General features: G+C 43.5%; 1 protein-coding gene across 2 annotated transcripts; it reads left to right on the top strand.

Moving 5' to 3' along the window:
• Nucleotides 1-568: 568 nt before the first annotated feature.
• Nucleotides 569-15,757, top strand: LOC119318733 (callose synthase 3-like). Of its 2 annotated transcripts, XM_037593326.1 has the most exons (42): nucleotides 570-1,104; nucleotides 1,961-2,061; nucleotides 2,325-2,449; nucleotides 2,552-2,645; nucleotides 2,808-2,921; nucleotides 3,036-3,152; nucleotides 3,303-3,395; nucleotides 3,495-3,586; nucleotides 3,720-3,846; nucleotides 5,741-5,878; nucleotides 5,956-6,032; nucleotides 6,127-6,226; nucleotides 6,475-6,597; nucleotides 6,710-6,824; nucleotides 7,474-7,808; nucleotides 7,888-7,940; nucleotides 8,023-8,083; nucleotides 8,334-8,415; nucleotides 8,486-8,535; nucleotides 8,614-8,700; nucleotides 8,926-9,051; nucleotides 9,179-9,282; nucleotides 9,364-9,448; nucleotides 9,533-9,693; nucleotides 9,785-9,908; nucleotides 10,000-10,097; nucleotides 10,235-10,370; nucleotides 10,488-10,639; nucleotides 10,989-11,098; nucleotides 11,179-11,304; nucleotides 11,424-11,492; nucleotides 11,583-11,757; nucleotides 12,197-12,359; nucleotides 12,482-12,601; nucleotides 12,688-12,806; nucleotides 12,932-13,015; nucleotides 13,308-13,420; nucleotides 13,508-13,737; nucleotides 13,831-14,628; nucleotides 14,759-14,809; nucleotides 14,980-15,165; nucleotides 15,251-15,757. In XM_037593326.1, exons 1-42 carry the CDS (start codon nucleotides 846-848, stop codon nucleotides 15,503-15,505), a joined length of 5,928 nt encoding a protein of 1,975 aa, XP_037449223.1. In that variant the 5' UTR covers nucleotides 570-845; the 3' UTR covers nucleotides 15,506-15,757. The 2 variants fall into 2 exon arrangements, with proteins under 2 accessions (XP_037449222.1, XP_037449223.1); XM_037593325.1 differs by having other exon boundaries at nucleotides 569-1,104; nucleotides 3,303-3,586.
• The last annotated feature ends 9,436 nt before the right edge of the window (nucleotides 15,758-25,193 follow it).

The following is a 25,193-nucleotide window of genomic DNA, read 5'->3' as shown; positions in this document are numbered from 1 at the left end:
GACATGTGATAGATAGGAATCGACGATGATGATGCTGAGTAGATGGAGCACCGAAAGTAAAGCACAAAAGGGAAGGGCCCAACACAAGACACGACTTTCTCCCCTGGCCTTTTCCCCTGACATTCTCTTGTTTTGGGGTGTGGTCTCATGCAGCCGCTTTACGCCACCACTACATGTAGTATACTAGTATCAACCATCGCTGGTACTTTAGTGTACTATCATGATTGTATTATTCTAGTATAATGTACTGTGGAGAATCGAGGTTTATAAAGTCAAAAGGCGTCCCCACAACATTCCATTCCATTCCATTATGCTGGCTGCTACAGTGCGACATGGTAAACTTTACCGACTCCTCTCTGGTGTTTTAGCATAATTTAGACAGATTTAATTTTAGCCCCCTTTCTTCTCCACTCCGCCAACACAAGAGTCTTGTCCATCTTATCCTCCTAAAGACTGGTGTTTAGATCACTAAAGTAGTGATCTAAACGCTCTTATATTAGTTTACAGACAGAGGGAGTATATACTATACGAAGAAAAAGCAGCGAAAAGAATATCAGCTCTGCTATGCTTTGCTTTCCCCAAACCCCACTGCCTCCCTCCCTGCTTTTGCTCTTCTCTTCACTGCCGCTACACCTCGACATCAATCCCTTCCCCCAAACCCAAGTCCAAATCCAAATCCAAATCCATGGATCGGTCGATCTAGGGTTTGCCTCCTCCCCCTCCGGCCGAAATCAAGCCAAGCCAAGCCAAGGCAAGGCAAGCCAGGGTGAAAAAGCAAGAAACCTTGTTGAGCGAGAAAGTTCCGTCCTTTCCTTCTTCCCTCCCGGCCGTCGGCCGCGGGCGGGATGGCCTCCTCCTCCGGGAGGCGGCCGGGCGCGGGCCCCGGCCCAGGCGGCGGCGGCGGCGGGGAGCCCTCCTCGTCGGGCGCGGCTTCCACCCCGGCGTCCGGAGGCGGCAGGAGGATCCTGCGGACGCAGACGGCGGGGAACCTGGGCGAGTCCATCTTCGACAGCGAGGTAGTGCCCTCCTCGCTGGTGGAGATCGCCCCCATCCTCCGTGTCGCCAACGAGGTGGAGGCCAGCAACCCCAGAGTCGCATACCTATGTAAGCAACCACATTCATCCATCCTTCCTCTGCTCTGCTCTGCTCTCCTCTCTTTGTTAATTACTGTTACTGTTACAAGCAAGCAAGCAAGCAAGGAAGGAAGGCACCAAAGCAGAGGAGTTGTTAATTATTATTACTGCTTGCTTGTTACTCTACCAAGAAAGGCTCTCTCTTTGTTAATTACTACTGGGTGCTCCTGTATTCTATTGTTACTACAAAGTCTGCCTTGCCTGTGTATTATATATACTTTATTCTTCTTGCTCAACTCCTAGTACGTACTTACAAGACTAGTCCCAGTGACAGTCCACTCTCTTAGTTAATTTATTATTCCCTCTGACTCTGAGTGCCCATAATTCCCAATCTCTCTAGCAGAGCAGAGCAGAGAGCACCACCTGCTCCCTTGTCTCACCCATACCAACAATTTAATAGCAGTATGTATGTCTCTTGGTCTTTGCTTGGGTGCTACATAGGTCCCTTCTGCTACTAGTCCACTTTGTAACTTGTTTGTATTCTATTACTACTACTTTGTATCTGTGTAGCACTGTATTGTATTCTTCCTCCTCAAGTGCTACTCCCTCCGTTCCGAATTACTTGTCTTGGATTTGTCTAGATACGGATGTATCTAGACTCATTTTAGTGCTAGATACCTCCGTATCTAGACAAATCTAAGACAAGTAATTCGGAACGGAGGGAGTACAAGACTAGTCCTAGTACTAGTGTCTTGCTGCCATTGACAGCCTATCAAGTTTATTAACTCCAACTCAAGTCAAGTGCACATAATTCTCTAGATGCTGTATAGGTTACCAACAGTTTTCTTGCCTCACCCACACAATTGACTCTGTCTATTGCCTGCTAGGTCGATTCTACGCCTTCGAGAAGGCCCATCGACTCGACCCCACCTCCAGCGGCCGTGGTGTCCGCCAGTTCAAGACCGCGCTCCTCCAGAGGCTCGAAAGGGTACGTACATGTGCCTGCCTACATACGCATTTCCCTCCTCCTTGCACAAGATTTAAACTTGCAGCATATTTGATTGCATTCCGTTTCTGCTCTTTCCTGCGCTGTCTTCTATTTATAGCTTCCAAATCTTACCATATTAACTGCATACAGAGGCTAGTGGTCATTTGTTTTACCCCAGCAGTAACTTAATTGCATGACATCCAACGTATACATACCGTATTAACTGCTTCACTTCCTTGTCATGCACACGCTTCTTTCCTCAGGAAAACGACCCCACGTTGAAGGGGAGGGTTAAGCAGAGCGATGCCCGCGAAATGCAGAGTTTCTACCAGCACTACTACAAAAAGTACATCCAGGCGCTCCAGAATGCCGCCGATAAAGCTGACCGGTCAGACCAACCAACCCATCCTCTTTTCTAATCTAATATAATGCTGCTGGCTCACTCATCTATGGCTTGCCTGATGCCTGCTCTGCTTTTCTGATTTCTCAGTGCCCAGCTGACAAAGGCGTATCAGACCGCGGCTGTCCTGTTCGAGGTCCTGAAGGCCGTCAATGTCTCACAGAAAATCGAAGTCGATCAAGCGGTAAGTTCTAGCACAAAACATTGGAACCTTCTCTGTTCTTTTGTTTGACACAATGCACCTTTCATGTTTCCTCACAAAAAAGAAAGAACCCACTGCTACTGTTGTTGTCCAGAAAAACAAAAATGGGTTTCACCTCCCTGCTGTGGTTGTTGATTGTTGCAGATTTTGGAGACGCACAACCAAGTCGAGGAGAAGAAGAAGCTGTATCTTCCTTACAATATCCTCCCGCTCGACCCTGACAGTGCTGCTAACCAGGCTATTATGCGATACCCTGAGGTTCCCATCCATCCTGATTCCCATCCCGAATTCACTGCGAGCTTATCATACTCTGGCGAGATGTCGAGATGATTACACTAGGGCTTATGCGCTGCTTCCCATTCTTACATGTAGATCCAAGCCTCTTTTCACGCTCTTCGTAACACAAGGGGTCTGCCATGGCCCAAGGACCACGAAAAGAAGGATGATGCGGACCTTCTTGAGTGGCTTCAGGCACTGTTTGGGTTTCAGGTTATGACAACATGGCTACTGCCTACCTTTTGTTTTCATATCTTATTTCTTGCGAGACTTTTGCTTTCATGTCAAACATTTTTGTACCGATGATTTCATTTGTGAGATCTGATACATCAATGCTCTCTAACTCCAACAACCACTCTGCAGAAAGATAACGTGTCCAATCAACGAGAGCATCTCATACTCTTGCTTGCCAACGTGCATATAAGGGAGATGTCCAAGCCTGACCAGCAATCAAAGGTAGTGCATTTCCCGACCTGCATTCATGTGAGATGTGCGCACATGGATCCTCGAGTAGTAATGTCATTTACTTGTTTCTTTTCTGGTGAAAATTTTCAGTTAGACGACCATGCGCTAGATATAGTAATGAAGAAGCTCTTCAAGAACTACAAAAGATGGTGCAAATACCTTGGCCGCAAAAGCAGCTTGTGGTATGATGTTCAATCTCCAGTGGAAAATTTGGAAGTTAACCATGATTATTTGATTTAATTAATTCAAGCCTGCAATCATAAGCTCTTCATAGTCGCGTGGTCCACTAATTATAATTGATCATTATCTTTCTAGGCTGCCGACAATTCAACAAGAAGTACAACAGCGGAAGCTTCTCTATATGGGCCTTTATCTGCTCATATGGGGCGAGGCAGCTAACTTGCGATTTATGCCAGAGTGTCTTTGCTACATCTATCATCATGTATGTTCAATTCCTTTTCTTGTCAAATTAAACACATGATCTATTTACTGAGCTGGCAAACTGGGTCTTAAACTCTTAGTTCAAGGTCATAATGTGATTTTCTGGTTAACACGGAAACGATGCAAATGATACTATGCTATTTGGGTATGTCTGGATAGTTGCCAAAAATGTACGCTACCAGTTTTTATGTAGGTGACCGAAAGTTTCGGTCTTTGTTTGGATGGTCACCAATTGTTTGGTATGACAATGACCTTTCGTACACTAGCACATTTTTCTTGCCAACATTAGCCAACTCATGGGCAGGCAAAACCATGACCAATATTTTGGTAGGGCAAGCTTGGGCTGAAACTAAACACCAGTGATTACGAGTCGAACGACTAGTCTAGACTAGTCGCTCGACTAGTCTACGAGTCGCAGAGTGGATGTCGACTCATTTTCTCGTGTAGACTACAAATACGAGTCGAGCCGTGGATGGACTAGTCGACGACTAGTCTGGACTAGTCGACATATATGAGTCGAGCGACTCAAAAAAGAGAGCTGCCTCAGCTGGGACGAGGCGCCGCCAGCACCCACTGCCCTGCCGCCGCCGCCGCCACCCACCGCAGGGACGGCGGATGGCGCAGCCAGGTGCGGCGGCCGGCTGGAGCTTGTGCTCAGGCGGCGGCCATGGCCGTGACCCGTAGGGGCACGCGGCCTTGAGACGGGAGAGAAGGAAGAGAGAGAGAGGAGAGGAAAGGAGGAGGCATGGTGGTGGTCGGCGGGCCCGCGGCGGCAGCGGCCGGGACCGGCGGAAGGCGGCAGGAGGCGCGGGTCGCGTGCACGCGTGCTCTCGTGCGTGATGGCGCTGGCGGCGGCGATTGGAGAGGTCGGGAGCTAGGGTTCCAGTGGCTGGGGGCTAAGTAGGCTGGCCATCTGGGCCCAAATGGGCCAGCTGGGGGGTGATGCGTGGTGCTGGGCTAGTATTTAGACAGTGGCTGGTCCTATTCCATACCCACTTGGGCCCAGAACACTGCATAGCTCAATGATTTAGACAGTGGCTGGTTTTATTGCATACTGTACTGTTAGTAACTTAGTATATACTACATACTACCACTAGGTATTAGTAGCTGAGTACTACAGTACCATGTCGACTAGTCTAGCACTAGTCTAGACTAGTCTCGATTAGTCTATGAGTCTCTACCTCAGAACGACTCGTCGACTTGTCGACTCGTAAACCTTGCTAAACACCCTATCTTTTCTGACTTGAACCTTCACAAATCTGGTGGCATCTTCTGAGGAGCCACATTCTGTTCACTTACATTTTCCAGAAAGTATATGTTGGGCGTGAGTTACCTTAGGCATGAGGACTTACCTGCAAAACTTTGAGTTAAAAAGAACAGTCTCTCTCGAATCAGGACGGAGCTTACCTACAAAGTATGCTAGTACGCCATTGGGTAAAGAGTTTCTCTTGAATCAGTCTCTCTCTCTACGTGCATGGCTCCACTGTTTTTTCCAGTAGCCAGGACTGTTGAGGTGAAAAGTCTTCGATAATTTGGCTGCATAATGCATGTTCTAAGCACTGCAGTATCATACAATGTTGTTTACACGATAATTTAAGCAAAATGTAAGTTCCTACTGAGGTGATCCAGTAAACACCGATCAAGGAAGTTCTAAAATGATCCCTATTTTTGTCTTGGCCCTTTTCTCACCCTCCTAGTATTTTGGACCATTGTAAATGGGCGGAAAGTTTAGGTTAGTACATTATATTTCTGTGCAGTACAAGTTGTGTTCATGGACATGCCGGGGGAAATGTGATTGATTGGCTTGGGGCATCGCTGTATTTTTAGGCCATAGCTCTTGCGATGGGATGATTATTGGCAAGTGATTGTTGTGTTCTGTTGTTGTTCCGCTGCAGATGGCTTTTGAATTGTATGGCATGTTGGCTGGAAATGTGAGCCCAACAACTGGTGAAAATGTTAAACCAGCCTATGGTGGTGCCGAAGAAGCCTTCCTGAAGAAAGTTGTGACCCCAATTTATAAAATCATAGAGATGGTATATTTCTTTATTTCCATTCTCATGTTTTAATTCCAAGCACAATTAAGTTATGTCCTTTGGGTTTTTTTACACAGGAAGCTGATAGGAGCAAGACAATGAAATCAAAACACTCACATTGGAGAAATTATGATGATCTCAATGAGTACTTTTGGTAAGCTGATAGGAGCACAATTTGTTATCTCCCTTGTAATTTCCCGAGCCAGTTTTGGAGGACACCCATACAATTATTTTTACATTGCTTACAGGTCAAGAGATTGTTTTCGGTTAGGATGGCCTATGAGGGCTGATGCTGATTTTTTCAAGACTCCAAATTTTGTTCTCAATGCTCGAGATCAGACGAATGGAGTAAGTTCATTTCAATATGAATGTACTTGCATTACCCTCATGCAAATGAGTAGATTTGGCTTAGTACTAGCATCTCAGTGTAAGAAAGTTGGTAGCAATCAGGTACCTTATTTAATCTTCAAATAAACCATTCACTAGTAACAAAATAAATGTATTCAACTGTCTGATAGGAAAAAAAATAAGCTAAATTTTTTGCAGTTTAATATTCATAGTCTCTTTCGGTATTGATATTTCTTATTCTGCTGCAGGAGCACAGACCAGCTGGTAATGACCATTGGATGGGAAAAGTCAACTTTGTTGAAATACGGTCATTTTGGCACATCTTCCGTAGCTTTAACAGGATGTGGAGCTTCTTAATTTTATCCTTACAGGTTAATTGTGATTTCCCACCTTCGTGTTGCTCTTCTTCTTTCGACTGCACTTTTGGATGTTTTCTGTTTACTTGAGATGAACTTTTTTCTGTTGGTTTTCTTGTTCACTCAGGCCATGGTTATAGTTGCTTGGAATGGTGGCACGCCAGGTGACATCTTTGATGCAGGAGTGTTCAAACAAGTTTTGAGCATATTTATAACTGCTGCAGTAATGAAAATGGGCCAAGGTATGTTGATAATACCCCACCTCCCCTCCTTCCTATCCTAATATTATGGTATGCACATTCGTCTTTTCTTGGTTACGTGTCTTTGTTGTGTCCACATCCCATTAATTATCAGCATGGTTACACATGATATTGATTTTGATAGTCTGAATGGTTATCTTCTCCATTTACCCGAAACCTACATGACCACAATTAGCTTATAAATTCTGAACAACAGTAGCTTTTGCGGGTCTACAAACAGTAATATTGTAGCCAAAGTATTAAGTGTATGGTCTGTATTCCGTACCAAAGCTCGATGAAAGTACTTCTGTTCAACTTGATTTTACTCGACGTTTAGTTTTCCTGAACATAATATTCTTAGCATGAAACCAGAGGAACATGGTGGTTGTTGGTTTGGTACAAACTGGAACACCGAACATTGCTACCATTGGTTAGGTTCATAAATATATTTTAATGCAGCAATTATGGACATTGTCTTGAGCTGTACCAAAGCTCGATGAAAATACCTGTGTAATTTGATTGACTCGTTCATTTTATTTTTCTGAACATATTATTCTAAGCATGAAACCGTGTAAGCATGTTGGTTGTTCTTTTTGTACACACTAGGCAATGTTTATCATTGGTTAGGTTTACTAAATATATTTTAATGCAGCAATTCTGGACATTGTCTTGAGCTGGAAAGCAAGAAAAAGCATGTCTCTTGCTGTTAAACTCCGGTACATCTTGAAATTACTATCAGGAGCTGCATGGGTTGTAATTTTACCAGTGACTTACGCATACACCTCAGACAATCCCACTGGACTCAATAGAACAATCAAAAGCTGGTTTGGTGACGGCCGGAACCAGCCATCGTTATACATCTTGGCTGTTGTGATATATTTGTCACCAAATATGCTGGCGGCTACGTTATTCATTTTTCCTATCCTGAGGAGATTCCTTGAGAAGTCAAATCTTAAAGTTGTAGCCCTCATAATGTGGTGGTCACAGGTAATTTTGCTTTGGTAGTTTTCTTCAAGTTGTTGATTCTTGACACCCTGTTTATAATAAGATGTAAAACATTGTACAGCCTCGCTTATTCGTTGGCAGAGGAATGCATGAAGGTGCATTCTCCCTTTTCAAGTATGTTTGCCTGTTTAAGCGTTTGTTATTCTTTATGAATTACCATTGCATGTGCTCTTTCTGAGGATTGTTGTTCTTCTAGGTATACAATGTTCTGGGTCATTCTTTTGGCCACAAAATTGGTAGTGAGCTTCTACGTGGAGGTATTATTCTTAACTGATTCCACCACCATATGTTGTATAATTTTGCATCAAACTATTGCTAGCCATTTCAACGGAAGTTTTGTCCCATTAATGTCTTGAGGGCTATTTATAGAAACCTACGACGTTCCCCACTACTCATAAGTACACTTTTGCTGGTTAAGGGTTATCCAGTTAATTTTCCTAGCTGTTTCCTTTGGTTATTATGAAATCATAGTTTGGTTGCTCATCTTGTCATATGCCCGGCCTGCAGATCAGGCCACTTGTTCAACCAACAAAAGATATAATGAAGGTGCCAATAACAACATTTCAGTGGCACGAGTTCTTCCCACATGGTCAGTCTCCCCCCCCTCTCTCTAACCTGGTTGAGCCCGAACATGTTCTTATTTTTGGTTTTATCTGCAGCAAAGAACAACATCGGTGTCGTCATTGCACTTTGGGCTCCTATCATTCTTGTATGCCTTCTGTCCTCTTCATTGTGTAGAACAGAAGTTGTTCATCCTATTTTGACCTACCTTGGTTTATTGGTTCAGGTGTATTTCATGGATACCCAAATATGGTATGCAATTTTCTCGACATTAGTTGGTGGTATCTATGGGGCATGTCGTCGTCTTGGTGAGGTTAGTAATACCGACCAACACCTTCCACTCGCTGTTCTGTAGATTGACCTTTTAGGGATGGGTCAGTATGTAAAGTTGTTCTTTAATTAAAACTTGTTAAATTTCCAAATTTTTATGAGCATCGCTTGTTACTCATTATTTCTGGATTTGATTGTGCTGTGAATTTTTTGTACAATGGAACAAAGCAACTTACAGAGTGTAATGTTGTTGGTGTTACTAAATCAGATACGAACCTTGGGAATGTTAAGATCTCGCTTCGAATCTTTGCCGAAGGCTTTCAACGATCACTTGATTCCAAATGACTCAAAGAGGAGAGGATTCCGTTCCGCTTTCTCCAGTAAACCTTCTCAGGTGTGGATTTTCTTTTTATTTTCACATATTAATGGAGAGCACATTAGGTGTAGATCCCTTCTACGAGAATGCATTTATGTTCTTGTTTTATTTTGTCTTCTCATCTAACACGCTTAAGTTACTCTAGAAACCTGGAGATGGCAAAGAAGAAGACAAAATAGCTGCAAGATTTGCTCAGATATGGAATCTGATCATCACAAGCTTCCGCCAGGAAGACTTGATAGATAACAGGTGCGGCATCTGATATCTATTTTTACATATTGACTGTCCTTCTGATTCCTGCTGATCTGTTGTTTGTTGCGTTCTGGTCAGGGAGAAGGACTTGTTACTTGTTCCATACTGCAAAGATCGTGAAATGGATATGATCCAGTGGCCACCATTCCTGCTTGCTAGCAAGGTACATATTCTCATTCAACTCCTGCTGTTATTTTGGTGGAATGAGGCATCGTCGTTTCATTTTATTTTATTAACTGCATTTCAGATTCCAATAGCATTGGATATGGCAGCAGACAGTGGAGGAAAAGACCGCGATCTAAAGAAACGGATGAATTCAGATCCATATTTCACTTACGCCATCAAGGAATGCTATGCTTCATTCAAAAACATAATATATGCTTTAGTGGTTGGTGTACGGGAGCGAGAGTATGTTCTACATTCTCCTCACTTCTTTAAAAGTACCAAGTCTTGATTGTTTTTTGTTCTTATTAACAAACTTCATGATATATATTTTCAGTGTCATCCAAAAGATTTTTAAAGTGGTGGATGATCTCGTAGCAGACGATACTCTGATAAGGGATCTGCACATGAGTAACTTACCTACCCTGAGCAAGAAGTTTATTGAGCTGCTTGTGATACTGGTATATATAGAATTAGTCATCATGCATGGTCCGGGTCATGTTGAATGTGTATGCCACCTCCTAATCCTTCTTAATTCTTAATTCCATGCAGCAAAAGAATGACAAAGATGACCGGGGTCAGGTCATCATTTTATTCCAGGATATGCTCGAGGTGGTAACAAGGGATATAATGGAAGAACAACTCACCGAGTGAGAGACCTAACTTATCATCATTCTACTGCAGAATGGTCTTTTCCCACTCAGTGGGAAATCACATGCTTTAGATTCTTGGTTGTTGCGTTGTCTTTCGTTACTTCTTATATGTAGTATTGCTATCTCTTGATCAGGCTACTAGAACCGGTACATGGTGGAAATAATAGAAAACACGAAGGGATCACACCACTTGATCAACAGGAACAGGAACAGTTGTTCACTAAAGCTATTGAATTTCCTGTCAAGGCATCAGATGCCTGGAAGGAAAAGGTTATATTTCAGATATTTTTATTTATTTATCGTTGTTTGATTGAACTAGGGACATTTATATATATTTGAAAAATAAAGATAAGCTTCTAAGACTGTTGCTCATGTTCTTGGCTTCAGATAAAAAGGCTTCACCTTCTGCTCACAGTGAAGGAGTCTGCTATGGATGTTCCTACAAACCTGGATGCTAGAAGGCGGATATCTTTCTTTGCTAATTCTCTTTTTATGGACATGCCAAAAGCTCCAAAAGTGCGCAATATGCTGCCCTTCTCGTAAGTTTTTCTTCTCTCTAGAATTTATGTGTATGATGTATTCTATTCTATGCTTGAATCATCGTGTACTGGATTAGCTTCCTTGTGTATTTTATGGATAACCAAGCATCATTCATTCCATGGAGTTTTGCTTCTTTGCCTTCATATATGTAAATATTCACACTTCTGTTACTCCCTAAACAAAATGCATGCACCGTTATGCTAGTAGTATAACTCGACGTAGAACTGCATTTCATCTAGAACTGCCCTTTCCAAATTCTGTTTCCAGCTCATGTTAATAGGGGTAAGAATGGTATCCTAATGAATAGTTGGCTTGCTGCTTCTTTACGGGGCAACTTGTGTACTGCAGTGTCTTGACTCCCTATTACAAAGAAGACGTCCTTTTCTCCTCACAAGCACTAGAGGAGGAGAACGAGGATGGGGTTTCTATCCTTTTTTACCTGCAAAAAATCTACCCAGGTACATCCCATCCATCGAGTCGGCATATCCTAGTAACTCCAGTCCCCGGACACGAAACTCATGTTTGCCTCTCCTTGCAGATGAGTGGAAAAACTTTCTTGAAAGGGTGGACTGCAAGAATGAAGAGGAACTCCGTGAGACTGAACAAACGGAAGATGAGCTTCGCCTTTGGGCATCATACAGGGGCCAAACTTTGACGCGAACTGGTATCCCCTTTGCCTCTTCTCTCATAGGCACTATACTTTTCCAAAAAAGAAAAAAAATGCATTGGTATCATGGCTCGATATTTCTTTCCTTCAGTAGTAATGCTTGCTCAATCTTACAGTAAGAGGGATGATGTACTACCGACAAGCTTTGGTGCTTCAGTCTTGTCTTGATATGGCCCCAGAGAATGGTATTTCTATGCGACCGAGCCTGTTTCCTGATTGTGATTTTTCGGAACACAGTATGATGATGTATCAACTAATTTGCCTGCTTTCCTCAGATCTTATGGAAGGCTTCAGGGCTGCAGATATACTATCTGAGGAATCACACTTATTAACTCAGTCCAAAGCTGTAGCCGACATGAAGTTTACATACGTTGTATCATGCCAGTCATACGGTATCCAGAAACGTTCTGGTGATCAACGTGCGCAGGATATTCTGAGGCTGATGACAACGTAAGTCTTTATTCAAGAATATAAAGTTCTATAGAGGGTATTGCGATAATAGTTCCTTGCCGAACGTTCCATTTATATTTTATCACTTCATTTTCTTGAATATGTTGGATGTCTGATTCCTTTCTCTGACACGTCAAAACTAGAATATATCTCCTTGCAAACTGTTACGCGGAAGAATAGATTATGATCTGTAGTTCAACCGTAGAAAGTTGTGTTAGGTCATGGGATTGTATTAGCCTCTTAGGATACAACTATTAGTGCATTTGGCAGTTTTTATAGTTTTGCTGATCTTCCATGAGCGTGCACACAAGAAAGTTTTTCAGGCGTTGTATCAATTCACTGGGTTCTAATCTGGTTTGGACACACCGCCTCTGTTTTGATCATTGCAATACATTCTATGCATGTCATCAATGATTGAAAAGGCTTGTTTATTTGCCAGTTATCCATCACTTCGGGTTGCCTATATTGACGAAGTCGAGGAGACAAGCAAAGAGGGGGAGGCAAGCAAAGATAGGAGCAAGAAGATAGAGAAGGTTTACTACTCAGCGTTGGTGAAGGCGGCAGTAACTAAGCCTGATGATCCTGGTCAGAAACTCGATCAGGTACTGTGAAATGAAATGGTTTTAATAATCATCCCTATATTTGAAACAGGTGCATTTCGTGATCTCACCCGTGCCGATTCGATATAAACTTGCTTACCTTGTGTCATTTTGTTGTGTAATAGGACATTTACAGGATAAAACTTCCGGGCAATGCAATGTTGGGTGAAGGCAAACCAGAAAATCAGAACCATGCGATAATTTTTACTCGAGGTGAAGGCCTACAAACCATAGACATGAATCAGGTATATATGCGTCATTTGTGCTTCTTGTGCTGCTAGCTAGTATTTTTTGGGCCATTTAGTCATGGTGTGATGCTATGACATGACAGGAGCATTATATGGAGGAGACATTGAAAATGAGAAACCTGCTGCAAGAGTTTACCAAGAAACATGATGGTGTGAGGTATCCAACAATACTTGGTGTAAGAGAACATATATTCACTGGCAGGTATATATATGTCGTTTCTGACTGCCTCCTTCACCCTTCAATTTGTGATTAATGTATGACTTCATCATACAATGTTGCTATTTGCTTGGATAAAATTACTCATATTGTTATGATTGCTTTTGCAGTGTTTCTTCGCTTGCGTGGTTCATGTCAAACCAAGAGACAAGTTTTGTGACTATTGGACAGCGTGTACTTGCCAATCCTTTAAGGTAAATCATCATGACTGAATCACAATGCAGTTCATCTCATTCATGGGTTTACTACGTTCAGTTACTTACTTTCTATATGTTTCTTTCTACAACTTGTCGTTAATTCTGCAAGTAACAAGTTATTGTTGATTATTTCAATTTAGTACTCCTTTTTTGTTCATTTGGTTGAGTTGTGTTCTTGGTTTTGTTTCTTTCTGTTAGTGTTACTCTGTGCAGTGTTACTCCTCTTTCTTTGAAGAAATTTAAAGATTGTTGGTTTATGATTTCTTTTCCTGGACACTCTCACGTGCAGGGTTCGATTTCATTATGGACATCCTGATATCTTTGATCGACTTTTCCATCTCACGAGGGGCGGTGTAAGCAAAGCATCTAAGATTATTAATCTTAGTGAGGACATATTTGCTGGTATGCATGCGGTCAACATTTTGCCGTTGCTGTGTGTGGTTCTTGAAGATGTTGTTATGCTAATTAATACCTGTCTCTTTGCGACAGGATTCAATTCAACACTGCGTGAAGGAAACGTTACACATCATGAATACATGCAAGTTGGCAAGGGAAGAGATGTTGGTCTCAACCAGATTTCACTATTCGAGGCGAAAATAGCGTATGGTAATGGCGAGCAGACACTGAGCCGTGACATCTACCGACTTGGGCATCGTTTTGATTTCTTCAGAATGTTGTCCTGCTACTACACTACCATCGGCTTTTACTTCAGCACAATGGTACTGATGCCTTTGCCTTGCTGGACTTTTCAGCTTTCTGAAAAAAATTGGTTAATATTCCTAACCTCTGTAGCTTTGCTGTTCTTTTTCCAGATTACGGTATGGACCGTGTATGTATTTCTCTATGGGCGTCTGTATCTTGTCCTCAGTGGGCTTGATGAAGGACTAGCCACTGGAAGAAGGTTTATACACAACGACCCTCTCCAGGTCGCTCTCGCCTCGCAGTCGTTTGTGCAGCTTGGCTTCTTGATGGCGCTCCCTATGATGATGGAGATCGGTCTGGAGAGAGGGTTCAGGACTGCGTTGAGCGACTTTGTGCTCATGCAGCTTCAGTTAGCGTCTGTCTTCTTCACGTTCTCCCTCGGAACCAAGACTCACTACTACGGAAAGACGCTGCTCCACGGAGGAGCCGAGTACAGAGCCACGGGGCGTGGATTCGTGGTGTTCCACGCCAAATTTGCCGAGAACTATCGACTGTACTCACGGAGCCATTTCGTCAAGGGCATTGAGCTGATGATCCTGCTTATCGTGTTTGAGATCTTCGGGCAGTCGTACCGAGGAGCTATCGCGTACATCTTCATCACCTTCTCCATGTGGTTCATGGTTGTCACCTGGCTCTTTGCGCCGTTCCTGTTCAACCCTTCTGGGTTCGAGTGGCAGAAGATTGTGGACGACTGGACCGACTGGAACAAGTGGATCAGCAACCGCGGGGGTATCGGTGTTTCGCCAGACAAAAGCTGGGAGTCATGGTGGGAAAAAGAGCACGAGCCCCTTAAATACTCGGGGAAGCGTGGCACCGTTCTTGAGATAGTGCTGGCGGTGCGCTTCTTCATCTACCAGTATGGGCTTGTTTACCATCTCAACATAACCAGACACACCAAGAGCGTCCTGGTAATTTATCTGCTTGGTCTTATTATCCTGATGATGCCTATCATGTATCTAAACATGATGACTTGATTGTGTTCTACAGTCTCTGTTTTACTAGTAAGCCTACTGACTAATGAATGGGCTGTCTTTCCAGGTGTATTGCTTGTCATGGGTTGTCATCTTCTTCATATTGCTGGTGATGAAGGTGAGCATTAAGTTAACTAGTGGCCTGGCCATTTAACTGCAGTCTTCTCAATTGTGACGCGGCAGAGATTAGGGCTGGCCATTGCTTGTCCTCTTGTGCTACAACAGACATTAGGGTGTCCTCTTGTGCGAGTTTGGCTGTTGACTGACTCTGTTTATGCACGCACGCAGGCTGTGTCGGTTGGGAGGCGGAAATTCAGCGCCGAGTTCCAGCTCGTGTTCCGGCTGCTCAAGGGGCTCATCTTCATCGTGTTCATCTCCACCATCGTGATCCTGATAGTGATCCCTCACATGACGATCCAGGACATATTTGTCTGCATCCTCGCCTTCATGCCCACAGGATGGGGCCTGCTCCTGGTAATTAATTAATCTGGTGTATCCTGCTACATGATGAGGTGTTCATATTGAAAGAAGCATAGCAATGAAGATTGTTTGATTGCAGGTGGCTCAGGCGCTGAAGCCTGCGATCATGAGCGTGGGGCTGTGGGGGTCGATCCGGGCGCTGGCTCGTGGGTACGAGATCATCATGGGGCTGCTGCTCTTCACCCCGATCGCGTTCCTGGCGTGGTTCCCGTTCGTGTCGGAGTTCCAGACCCGGATGCTCTTCAACCAGGCCTTCAGCCGTGGGCTGCAGATCTCGAGGATCCTGGGCGGGCACAAGAAGGACCGGGCAGCGCGGAGCAAGGACGATAGGTAGATAGATTATTGCTCTAGTAGCTAGTAAGATAGGATGATGATTGCCTGCTTGCTTGCTTGCTTGCTGTAGAATATATATATATATATGTATGCATGGTATGGTTTGTAGTTGTAGTAGTAGTAGAGCGAGGAGGTATGCATGGTATATGCTTAATTGACCTGATATTGGCGATTAGGAATTATTACTGTGGTTCCTGATTGGTGTGGTGTCTTGCATGTAAAAAGTTTTTGGCTAGTGTCTCCTTCTCTAGTAGATGAACTCTTTCTTCCCCCTCTCGCAAGGCGACTAGGGCGAAGCCTTCCTCTCCTTAATTTCCGCCGCCTTTGCTTGCCGCTCTGGCGGCGGTGGTGTGGAGGGGAATCCTAGTGCCTCTATCCTGGCTAGTACATAGGTTACAAGTTGCAACTAGCAAAAGGGTTGTGCGTTGCAATGAAAAATAATAATTCATAATCTTCAATGGCCATGACCACATTTTCCTGCATCACCAAGATGCACTATAATTTGAAATCATGAATATTTTTTTGAACTCGTGAATATATTTGAAATCATGAACACTGTTATAAATTTTTGAACATCTGCTAAAAAGAAGAACATTTGTTGAATTTATGAACATTTTATACTATTTGCACATTTTTCTAAAATTTGTGAACATTTTTTAAAACAATTTTATTGAATCGGCGAACATTTCTAGAATTGAGGAACATTTTTTTGGAAATAGGCGGAACAAATTTTGAAATTCACGAACATATTTTTGGATTTAACGAACATTTTTCGAAATGCATGATAATTTTTTGAATCAGAGAACATCTTATGAATGAATAAACTATATTGTAAGTTATGAACATTTTTTGAATTTTTAGGATATTTTTCCATCCATGAACATTTTTTGAATTGGCGAAATTTTGTTCAATTTCATTAGCATTTTCCAATACATGAACTTTTTAAAAAATCATGAATATTTTTTCATTTCCTGAACATTTGTTTCCAAATTTTCGATCATTTTTTGAATACGAAAACAATTTTTTACAAAATCACGCACAATTTTTGAATCCACAATCATTTTATGATTTATTAAACATTTTATTTAAAATTCTTTTTTTGTTAATTTTTGAACTCCCAAATTATTCATAGTAGAAAAAAAACGAAAACGGAAAAGAAAAAGGAAAAATAAAAACAGAATTTAAAAAACAGGCCGCCCATACATGGGTTGGCCCAAACGGACACGCTGTGCCTTCTCCCTGCGTGCGGAGTGCAGTATAGGAGGTCCATACTGGATGGGCCGGCCCAGGCGGGGGATTCCCCTATATGAAACGTTTGTAATCACTTACCAATGGCATTGGTGGGTAATATTTCACAACCTTGAGGGCTATTTCCGTGACGTACCGCTAGAAACAATAGCCCCTTTATTATTACTAGCAAAAAAGGCACGTGCGTTACAACTTTAATATTATGATTGAAATTTGTTGGCTGATCAAAAGGAGCAATTCGCTTTAGTACTAACTTCCACTTTGCACACTTTTTCAACTTGTAATGTAGTGTAATCATTTGTCCTAGAGGAATAGCTTCAAAATCAGAAATAGCTAGCAGGGACCCGAAATCATCTGATCACCAGCTGCTCTGCTCAGCTCACCGTGACTTCATTTGTACACTTTGTTCGTTCACTCAATATAAGAGATGAGAGAGATACAGTAGTATTCATAAGAGAATCTATTCACCAACTGATGGTTACTCATCACATTACATTATAACTTTCCATCTTTAACTGGAGCACCAGAGTGTACGCAAGCAAGCATTGGTTTGTAACCCATAGAAGACCATTTTTTTAACCTACAAAAGAGAGAAATTTAGTCCATATGGGCATCATCCTTTTAGAGATACAAACAAACATTTTTCTGAATATTAGTACAGTACAAAGTCCTGGGTAGGAAAATCCATTGGCGCGCTCTTCCTCGCCTGGTCACGGTATCATTCACCGTTCGTCAACATGCAGATCAGACACAGCAAAATATTGTGGGACATACCCGATTTTAATAATGTAACAGGTTGGCCAACGATACCGTGATGTCGTTGTGATTGCCACACCCGTACGTCGAGTTATCCTGTGGGATGCCGCCGCCGATCTGCTGACCCTGATCCGATCAAACCTGAACAGCCACCGGAAAAAGGAGTCAGCTAGTCATGTACGCCTCCTTCATACAGTCTACCATCTTCATAACACCTCTCTGCATGGTATCACCGCGGCAATCGCCGGAGTTGTCCATGCGACCACCGACGATGTGCACCCCTCGCTGCAAATGGATCGTCGTTACCCATTGTACGCTTCAGTAGGTGCAGCAAGTGTACCAAGAACCTACATAACTACTCATTGATCGGTCCAACACTGCGAGTGTAGGGGTTCAATCGCTTGCTGCGTCTTCCGCTACAGGTAGCCCACTCAATACTTCAGCAGGTTCTTCAATCGCAAGTCCAATATCTTTTTTTTCGAAAAGGGGGGTTCCCCGGTCTCTGCATCAGAGCGATGCAAGTCTAATATCTAAGCAGCAAAAAAAAGTCAAAGACCTGAGCAGCAAAAATTTACGAGTGAAGTTACCACCAGTGGAATTCAGAACAAGATAGATCAGCCGAGGTTAATGCACTACATCAACCTGACTCAAACTCCATGTGCACCTCTCTCTTTTCTACCAGAAAAATGAAAGCCCCGCCATGACCTTGGAGCTCTCCCTGCCAGCCATGGAGGCCCGCCTCCAGCTGCAAGGACTTCGCCCGCGGCGCCGGATCCCTCATTCTCCCGCGGCCGCTGGATCCCGCTGCCGCCGTTCTGCATTGAGCAGATGCGTAGTCCCCAGCCTCTCGAGCAGCCGCGTTGACCTGATCCAGAAGCTGCTGTCGAGAGCACGGCAGGAGCGGCGAGCGGGCAGAGGTGCGGCCGCGACGGCGGGCGGGTTGAGGTCGGCCGCGGCGGCCAGGGGATTTGGCTCGGCAAGGCCAGGGTCGTGGGGGGAGGCGGAAGCGTACGAGTGTTTTTTTTCCAGCGAACCGTTTTTTCTTCGCAGATTAACGATAGATTGCAGGTTCAATGCACAAAATCACAGGGGCTTTTCTACAAATAGTGTGTGACGGTGAACCCGGAGACTCAATCCGTGCTTTATTATTAGGGAGAGATTAGGTATAGATTTCAGTCCTTGTAGGTGCGATGTCTGGGTGGATGGTGGTGCTTCATCTTTGAGTCGGTTTTTCGGGCTACGATCCTCTTTGAGTTTGTTCGTCGGGATGGATTTGACGGATCTTTGTCGTAGATCCTTGCCACCTAATCTGGGTGGTGAGGTTAGGATTTCTTGATGTGCATACACAACGACAAGATTTGGTACCAGTTGGTTCTTTGGATTCATTCAAGGGTTCAACGAGCAACAATCTACAGTTTCGCGATGCAGGTTTATAAGGGCACGTGCAGGAAGACTTCCTAGATGCCATCGACATAGTTAGGCACTTAGGTTGGTTCGAGAGTGGCGACGTTGGTGGTTGTTCGGTAGTCCAGTGACCTCGATGTAAATTTTATTATGTTTTGGATATGAATTCATACTTTTGGCAAACCTTTGTAATGGAGATTTGGGTGCTTATATTTATTTATTTTTCTTAGAAAACTAGAATATGTTGTTTTATTAAAGGAAATAAATGAGCACCAAAACGGAAAGAAGTTATTAGCCAGCAAGCCAGCAAAATCTTAGTAAAAGATTTGTTGTTTTTATTGAAGGAAATAAATGCTCAAAACAAAACAAAACAATTTTTTTTGGAAAGAAGTTATTATTACCCAGCAAATCCTTAGCTAGCGTTCAAACCCAGCAAAAGTCCCTCCTTTAATTTCCTTCCCTTCCGACAAGCAGCCAGCTGAGAGTGCCAGCCGGCGGCCACCGGCGGCCAATCCATGGCGGAGCACATCTGGCACCAGTTCTTCTCCATCCTCGCCTGGATCATCGCCGATGCCGACCTGGCCCGCCGCACGCTCGACCATGCCGCGGACGAGCTCGAGGGGGCCATTGACCACCACGCCTCCAACGTCTACTCGGCCAGCGACGCGCCGGTCCGGCGCTTCCTCCGCCGCTACGTCTTCGACACCGCCCGTGACCGCGTGGCCGCCCTCAGCAGCGAGGAGCCTCGGCCGGTCGCCGCGGACGCCGCCGCCCTGCCCCTGCGTCCCAACCGCGGCCTCCTCGTGAACGTGAAGGCGGGCATCGACCTGCTGCTGGCCTCGGAGCCGTCCGCCGGCGTGATGCGCGCCTTCTTCCTGCGGGACACGCGGCAGAGGAGCCGCCACGACTGCTATCCGGTCTGGTTCGCCGGCGTCCAGTCCGCCGTCGCTAACGCGGTCCGCAGGCTGTCCCGGGCGCGGTTGGAGCTGGGGGGCGTGTGCTCCGACGTGGAGGAGTTCCTCGCCGTGCCGGTGCCGGCCCAGTCCCAGGGAGCCGGCGAGGCATGCGCCGCCACGGCTCGCCACGCCCGTTCGGGCGTTGCCAACTTGGACGCCCTCGTCCAGATCCTGCGTGTGCTCGAAGAGGAGCTCGAGGACGAACCCCCTACCGCCCGTGTCGTGCACTTCTTCGGTTACGTTCCACCGCCGCCGCCGCCACCACCTCCGGCCAACGGCGCAGGTTCGCTCGACCAAGACCAACTGGTGCTTGATTGAATCATTCTACAGTATTATTTTGTGTCCATTTTGTTGTCTTGCTCACATGCTTGAGTCGACGTCCAGGTCCAGCAGGAGGAGCAGCAGCCGGAGGCGCCGCGTAGCCGGCCGCTGGAGACGGTTTCCAATTGCTTGGCCTCAACTTCTGTTTTTCTCCTGCACCATATCGATCGATCAATCCCATCTACAAATTGAACAGTCATGGTGAGACAACTGAAACCAATCAGATAGTACCCTGACTGCATGCCACCTTCAGTTCGATTCGGTGAGACAACTTAAATTTTATGTGACAAAAACTCAGACATGCACCAAATTTCATGTGATTTTTATTTTTATGTCTGAAATGGTTGGATCTATGGTACCTGCAGTTTGGTGCCATTTAGCTTAATTTAATTTCTATGTGTGAGAACTGACGACATGGCTGGGTTAATTGCATATCGATCGCCATGTGATATTTCTTTTTATTATGGGCAATTCGATCATGGCTGTCTGAAATAAAAGTTGGATGCATGGATTGCTATGTGCCTGAAGTTTGATGCTATTTGGTTTTCTTCATATGCATGGATGCTTTTACTTCTTCAGCACAAGAACGCTAGTTTTCCTCGCTGCTTAATTGGTTTCAGTTTATTTTGCAACACCAGTAGGATGAATGAAACTACTAGGGCTTCTCTGGATTGCAGGAATTTAGAAACACAGGAATAGGAAAAACCTCAGATCGAGATGCCATGTCCTATAAATTCCTATAGGATTTCAAAACACAGGAATTTCGATCCCATCTACAAACTGAACAGTCTTGGTGCGGTAGATACAAATTAATTTCTGCTATGTGAGAGAACTCAATCAGATCGATTGTGCCCTGACTGCCTTGGGTTGGACTGTTTGTGCTGTTCTCCATCTTCAGTTCCGGTGAGACAACTAAAATTTTATGTGAGACATGCTATGTGATTTTTCATTTCATGTCTGAAATGGTTTCTATGTGTGAGAACTGACGACATTGATTGCATATCTCTATGTGATTTTTGCTGTTTTATAGAACACTAGTTTTCCTAGCTGCTTAATTGGGTTCAGTTCATTTTGCAACAGCAGCGGGGTGAATGAAACTACTAGGGGCTTCTTTGGATTGCAGGAATTTAGAAACGCAGGAATTAATAGGAAAACATATAGGATAGAGATGCCATGTCCTATAAATCTCTACATGATTTTAAAACACAATAATTTTATACGATGTGTTCTTGGATGGTTCCCATGAAATGAACACAGGAATTTTAGAGGACCGAGGACAGAGAGTAGAGGGAGAGATAGCAAGTACATTGGACTTCTCAAAAGAAAGAGAAAAATGTGGTTTGAGCTCATGTTTAGATTCCTATGGAATGGAGGGTATAGGAGTGTATTCCTTAGGAATTTGATGCACCCATTCCTATGATCCAAAGGCTTCCATAGGAAAGGTTCATATGGATTTAAATCCTACGAAATGCCTTCAATCCAAAGATGGCCTAATGGTGAGGAAAAACAAACAGAAAACATGGCATTCATCTTGATTAGGCAAGCAACGGTGCTAAAGCGATGGATATGTTGTCTAGTTAATTAGGCTCCGTCGGTAATCGCTGTTTGTGGTTGTCTTGTTTGGTGCTAGCTAGCTAGCCCCTTTGTTTATTCGGAAATCTCATTTGTCCATCTACGGGGTACAAATTTTTGAAGATTCAAAAATCAAAATTTTAAATTCCAAGAAATTCCGAAAAAAAAACATAGATATGCATATGGATAAATTGTAAAGGGTCATGATGAAATGCATTTCATGCGAGCTATAGAAAAAATCATGTATTTCTAGCACATGTATTATTCACTATACAAGTAGATGATTTTGTTTGTAGCTCACATCAAAATGTTCTTCATCATGACATTTCACACATATGTAGAGTAGTTTATATCTCTAAGTAATTAAGTCTGTATATTTGAGTCGCTGGCTCATTCTTCAATAGGCACACGGTCAGAGATCACCTTCCCCTCCCACTGCTGGGGAGCTCAGCACGATTTCATGTACATGTTTTTTTTCAAACTTAAAATTTGACCTTTTGAATTTTTTTGTTTCCATGCAAGCTGGGGAGCAAATATTCTCACTCCCTTGTTCATATGTTTTTTTATACCTGATCCGCCTTTTTTCAGAACAAGAATGATAGTCTCGCTAGTTGTTTGGTTTTTAGTTATATTGCACCGCTAGATGAATGAAACCACTCATGACCAGAAAAATCTCATAGTATATTCAATAGGAGTAGCATCTATCAGCTCTTCTATACCTATATTAAAGGAAGGATTGTTTCTTCACTTTTTTCATCCAAAACTGGTTTTTCGTACGTGTTTTGCTCGTCTATCCTTTTCGTCCGTCGCCCACCCGCCTGCAGAATTTTCACACTCACGTGGGCCTCAGCCTCGAGCCTGCGCCCGGGCTCAAAAAGCCCAATAAATAAAGTCACGTTGATTTGTGCTTTCGCCCGTAATAAGCTAAAAAACTGGCGTGTTGCGGAGAATCAAACTTGCAACCTCATAGGTAAGGCTAACCTTGATAATCAACTGGCCTAGCTGACTTTTGTGCAAAAATACAAGTTCTGTTATATACATATGTTAGCATGGCTGAAGTTATTTCTAGCAGGACATAGCCATGATGAAGCAGTTGGATCATGGTTCTTCTTTGGTAATGGTCATGCGTGCTTGCAAACAAAAGGACGATCAACATGAGGCACCACAAAGCTTGGTGAAGAAAAATAATTAATCACCACACAGAATACATGGAACATTATGCATGCATGTTCAGGAAAAATCACATTAAAAAGAAAAATTATGTCCATGCCTGATTGTTTTAAGTCAATTTATAAACTAGGAACATGGAAAGAATATTTTTCTCCACCACAACACGGAAATATTTTGTTATCTCCCATCCCCGTGGTGCTAGCAGAAGCATGGTGTTTGGGTTGGCGGTGATGGCAGGAGCAGCAGACCAGCGAGTAGTGGGCCATTATTTCGTGAGGACATGTACATGATTAGTGTGGTGCTTGGGTCAGCCTTACGTCTTCACGAAGATGAACTGATGCTCTAGTCATTATTTTGTGTCCATCTTGTCTTGCTCACATGCCTCGGAGGACACATAGCAGCAGCAGCCCCCGGGGGCCCGCCGCCGCCAGCCCTAGGTGTCTCCTCGGGCAGCCAGCATTCGTCGTAGCGGGCCCTCGGTGGCCAGCAGGAGGCGCAGCAGCAGCAGCCGGAGATGACACCTATCTGGCCGATGGACACAATTTCCAATGCTTTGCCTCAAGTTTTGTTTTTCTCATGCACCAGATCGATCCCATCTACAAATTGAATAATTTTGGTGAGGTAGATACAAAATAATTGCTGCTATGTGAGAGAACTCAATCAGATCGTACCCTGACAGCATGCCTTGGTTGGACTGTTGTGTTGATCGCCATCTTCAGTGTCGGTGAGACAACTAAAATTTTATGTGACAAGAACTCAGACATGCCATGTCCTATAAATTCGTACAGGGTGTCAAAACACAGGAATTTTATAAGATGTGTTTTTGGATGGTTCACAGGAAATGAACACAAGAATTTTAGAGGATTGAGGACAGAGAGTAGAGTAGAGAGAGATAGAGAGAGGATTGCAACTACACCAGACTTCTCGAAAGAAAAAATAAATGAAAATGAGCTTTAAGCTCATGTTTAGATTCCTATGGAATGGAGGGTATAGGAATGGATCCCTTAGGAATTTGATGCACCCATTCCTATGATCCAAAGGCTCCCATAGGTAAAGTTCATATGGATTTAAATCCTATGAAATTCCTTCAATCCAAAGAGGGCCTAACGGTGAGGAAAAACGAACAGAAAACATGGCATTCATCTTGATTAGGTACGTAGCGGTGCTAAATCGATGGATACATGATCTAGTTAAGCAGGCTCCATCGGTAATCGCTGGCTATGGTTGTCTTGTCTGGTGCTAGCTAGCTAGCCCCTTTGTTCATCGGAAATATGGGGCACACATTTTTAAAGATTCAAAAATCAAAATTGTAAGTTCCAACAAATTCTGAAAAAATACATATGCATATGGATGTATTGTAAAGGTTCATGATGAAATTCATTTCGTTCGAGTTATACAAGAAATCATGTATTTCTAGCACATCTACTGTTCAATATATAAGTACAATACATGATTTTGTGTGTAGCTCACATCAAAACCTACTTCATCATGAAATTTCACACATATGTAGAGTGTCCATCTCTAAGTAAGTGTGTATATTTCTACAGGTTTTTTTTCAAACTAAAATTTTGACCTTTTGAAAATTTTGGGTTCCACGCAGCTTGGGAGTCAAATTTTCTCACTCCCTTGTTCATATGTTTTTTATACTCTTTCATGCCTTTGTTCAGTACAAGAATGGTAGTCCCGCTAGATGTTTGGTTTCTATTTATTTTACACCACGAGATGAATGAAACCACTCATGACCAGAAAAATCTAGGGATGTCCAACGACCTGTGCGCTAAATAAACTCATGGTTAGGTTTGTGTTGTACTGGTCGTATCTACATTTGCTCTACGCCCGCCTGTGTTCTCTAGTATACATAGGTTATCAATTAGACATATCATCTCTTTCAGCCTTAATTGTGCTCTCATTCTCACAGTATATTCACTATGAGTGGCATCAATCAGCTCTTCTTCCCACAAATATGCATGACCACACGTTGCAGATAGATACATAAATAGATAGACATGTGCATTCCCGTTAATTCTGCGTGCGGTTTATGACTACGGAATGATACAACAATAGATAGTGCTAACTGGCCATAGGTTGTATTTCATGAAAGAAATCTCTAGGCCATGTTCATTTCGAAAATGCCTTATGTCTTCCTTCAATCATGGGTTGATAAATACCTTGTTTTGTACTGATGCGCTATGTTTCTCGAGGAAAAATGCGAGCCTCAGTTGGTTCAATGGAAATGAACTCAAGAATTTAGAGGATTGACGG

The sequence above is a fragment of the Triticum dicoccoides genome, chromosome 6A (assembly GCF_002162155.2).
Source record: "Triticum dicoccoides isolate Atlit2015 ecotype Zavitan chromosome 6A, WEW_v2.0, whole genome shotgun sequence".
Classification (NCBI taxonomy): domain Eukaryota; kingdom Viridiplantae; phylum Streptophyta; class Magnoliopsida; order Poales; family Poaceae; genus Triticum; species Triticum dicoccoides.
The sequence above is the reverse complement of the archived record's forward strand: the minus strand, read 5'-3'. Positions and strand labels throughout refer to the sequence as shown.

Bases quoted from the DNA above. Each gene is read 5' to 3' on its own strand.
- LOC119318733 (XM_037593325.1), top strand. From the start codon at position 846: ATGGCCTCCTCCTCCGGGAGGCGGCCGGGCGCGGGCCCCGGCCCAGGC. The intron at 7,809-7,887 runs GTAATTTTGCTT...AACATTGTACAG, and splicing joins TCATAATGTGGTGGTCACAG to CCTCGCTTATTCGTTGGCAG. The intron at 10,098-10,234 runs GTGAGAGACCTA...TCTCTTGATCAG, and splicing joins ATGGAAGAACAACTCACCGA to GCTACTAGAACCGGTACATG.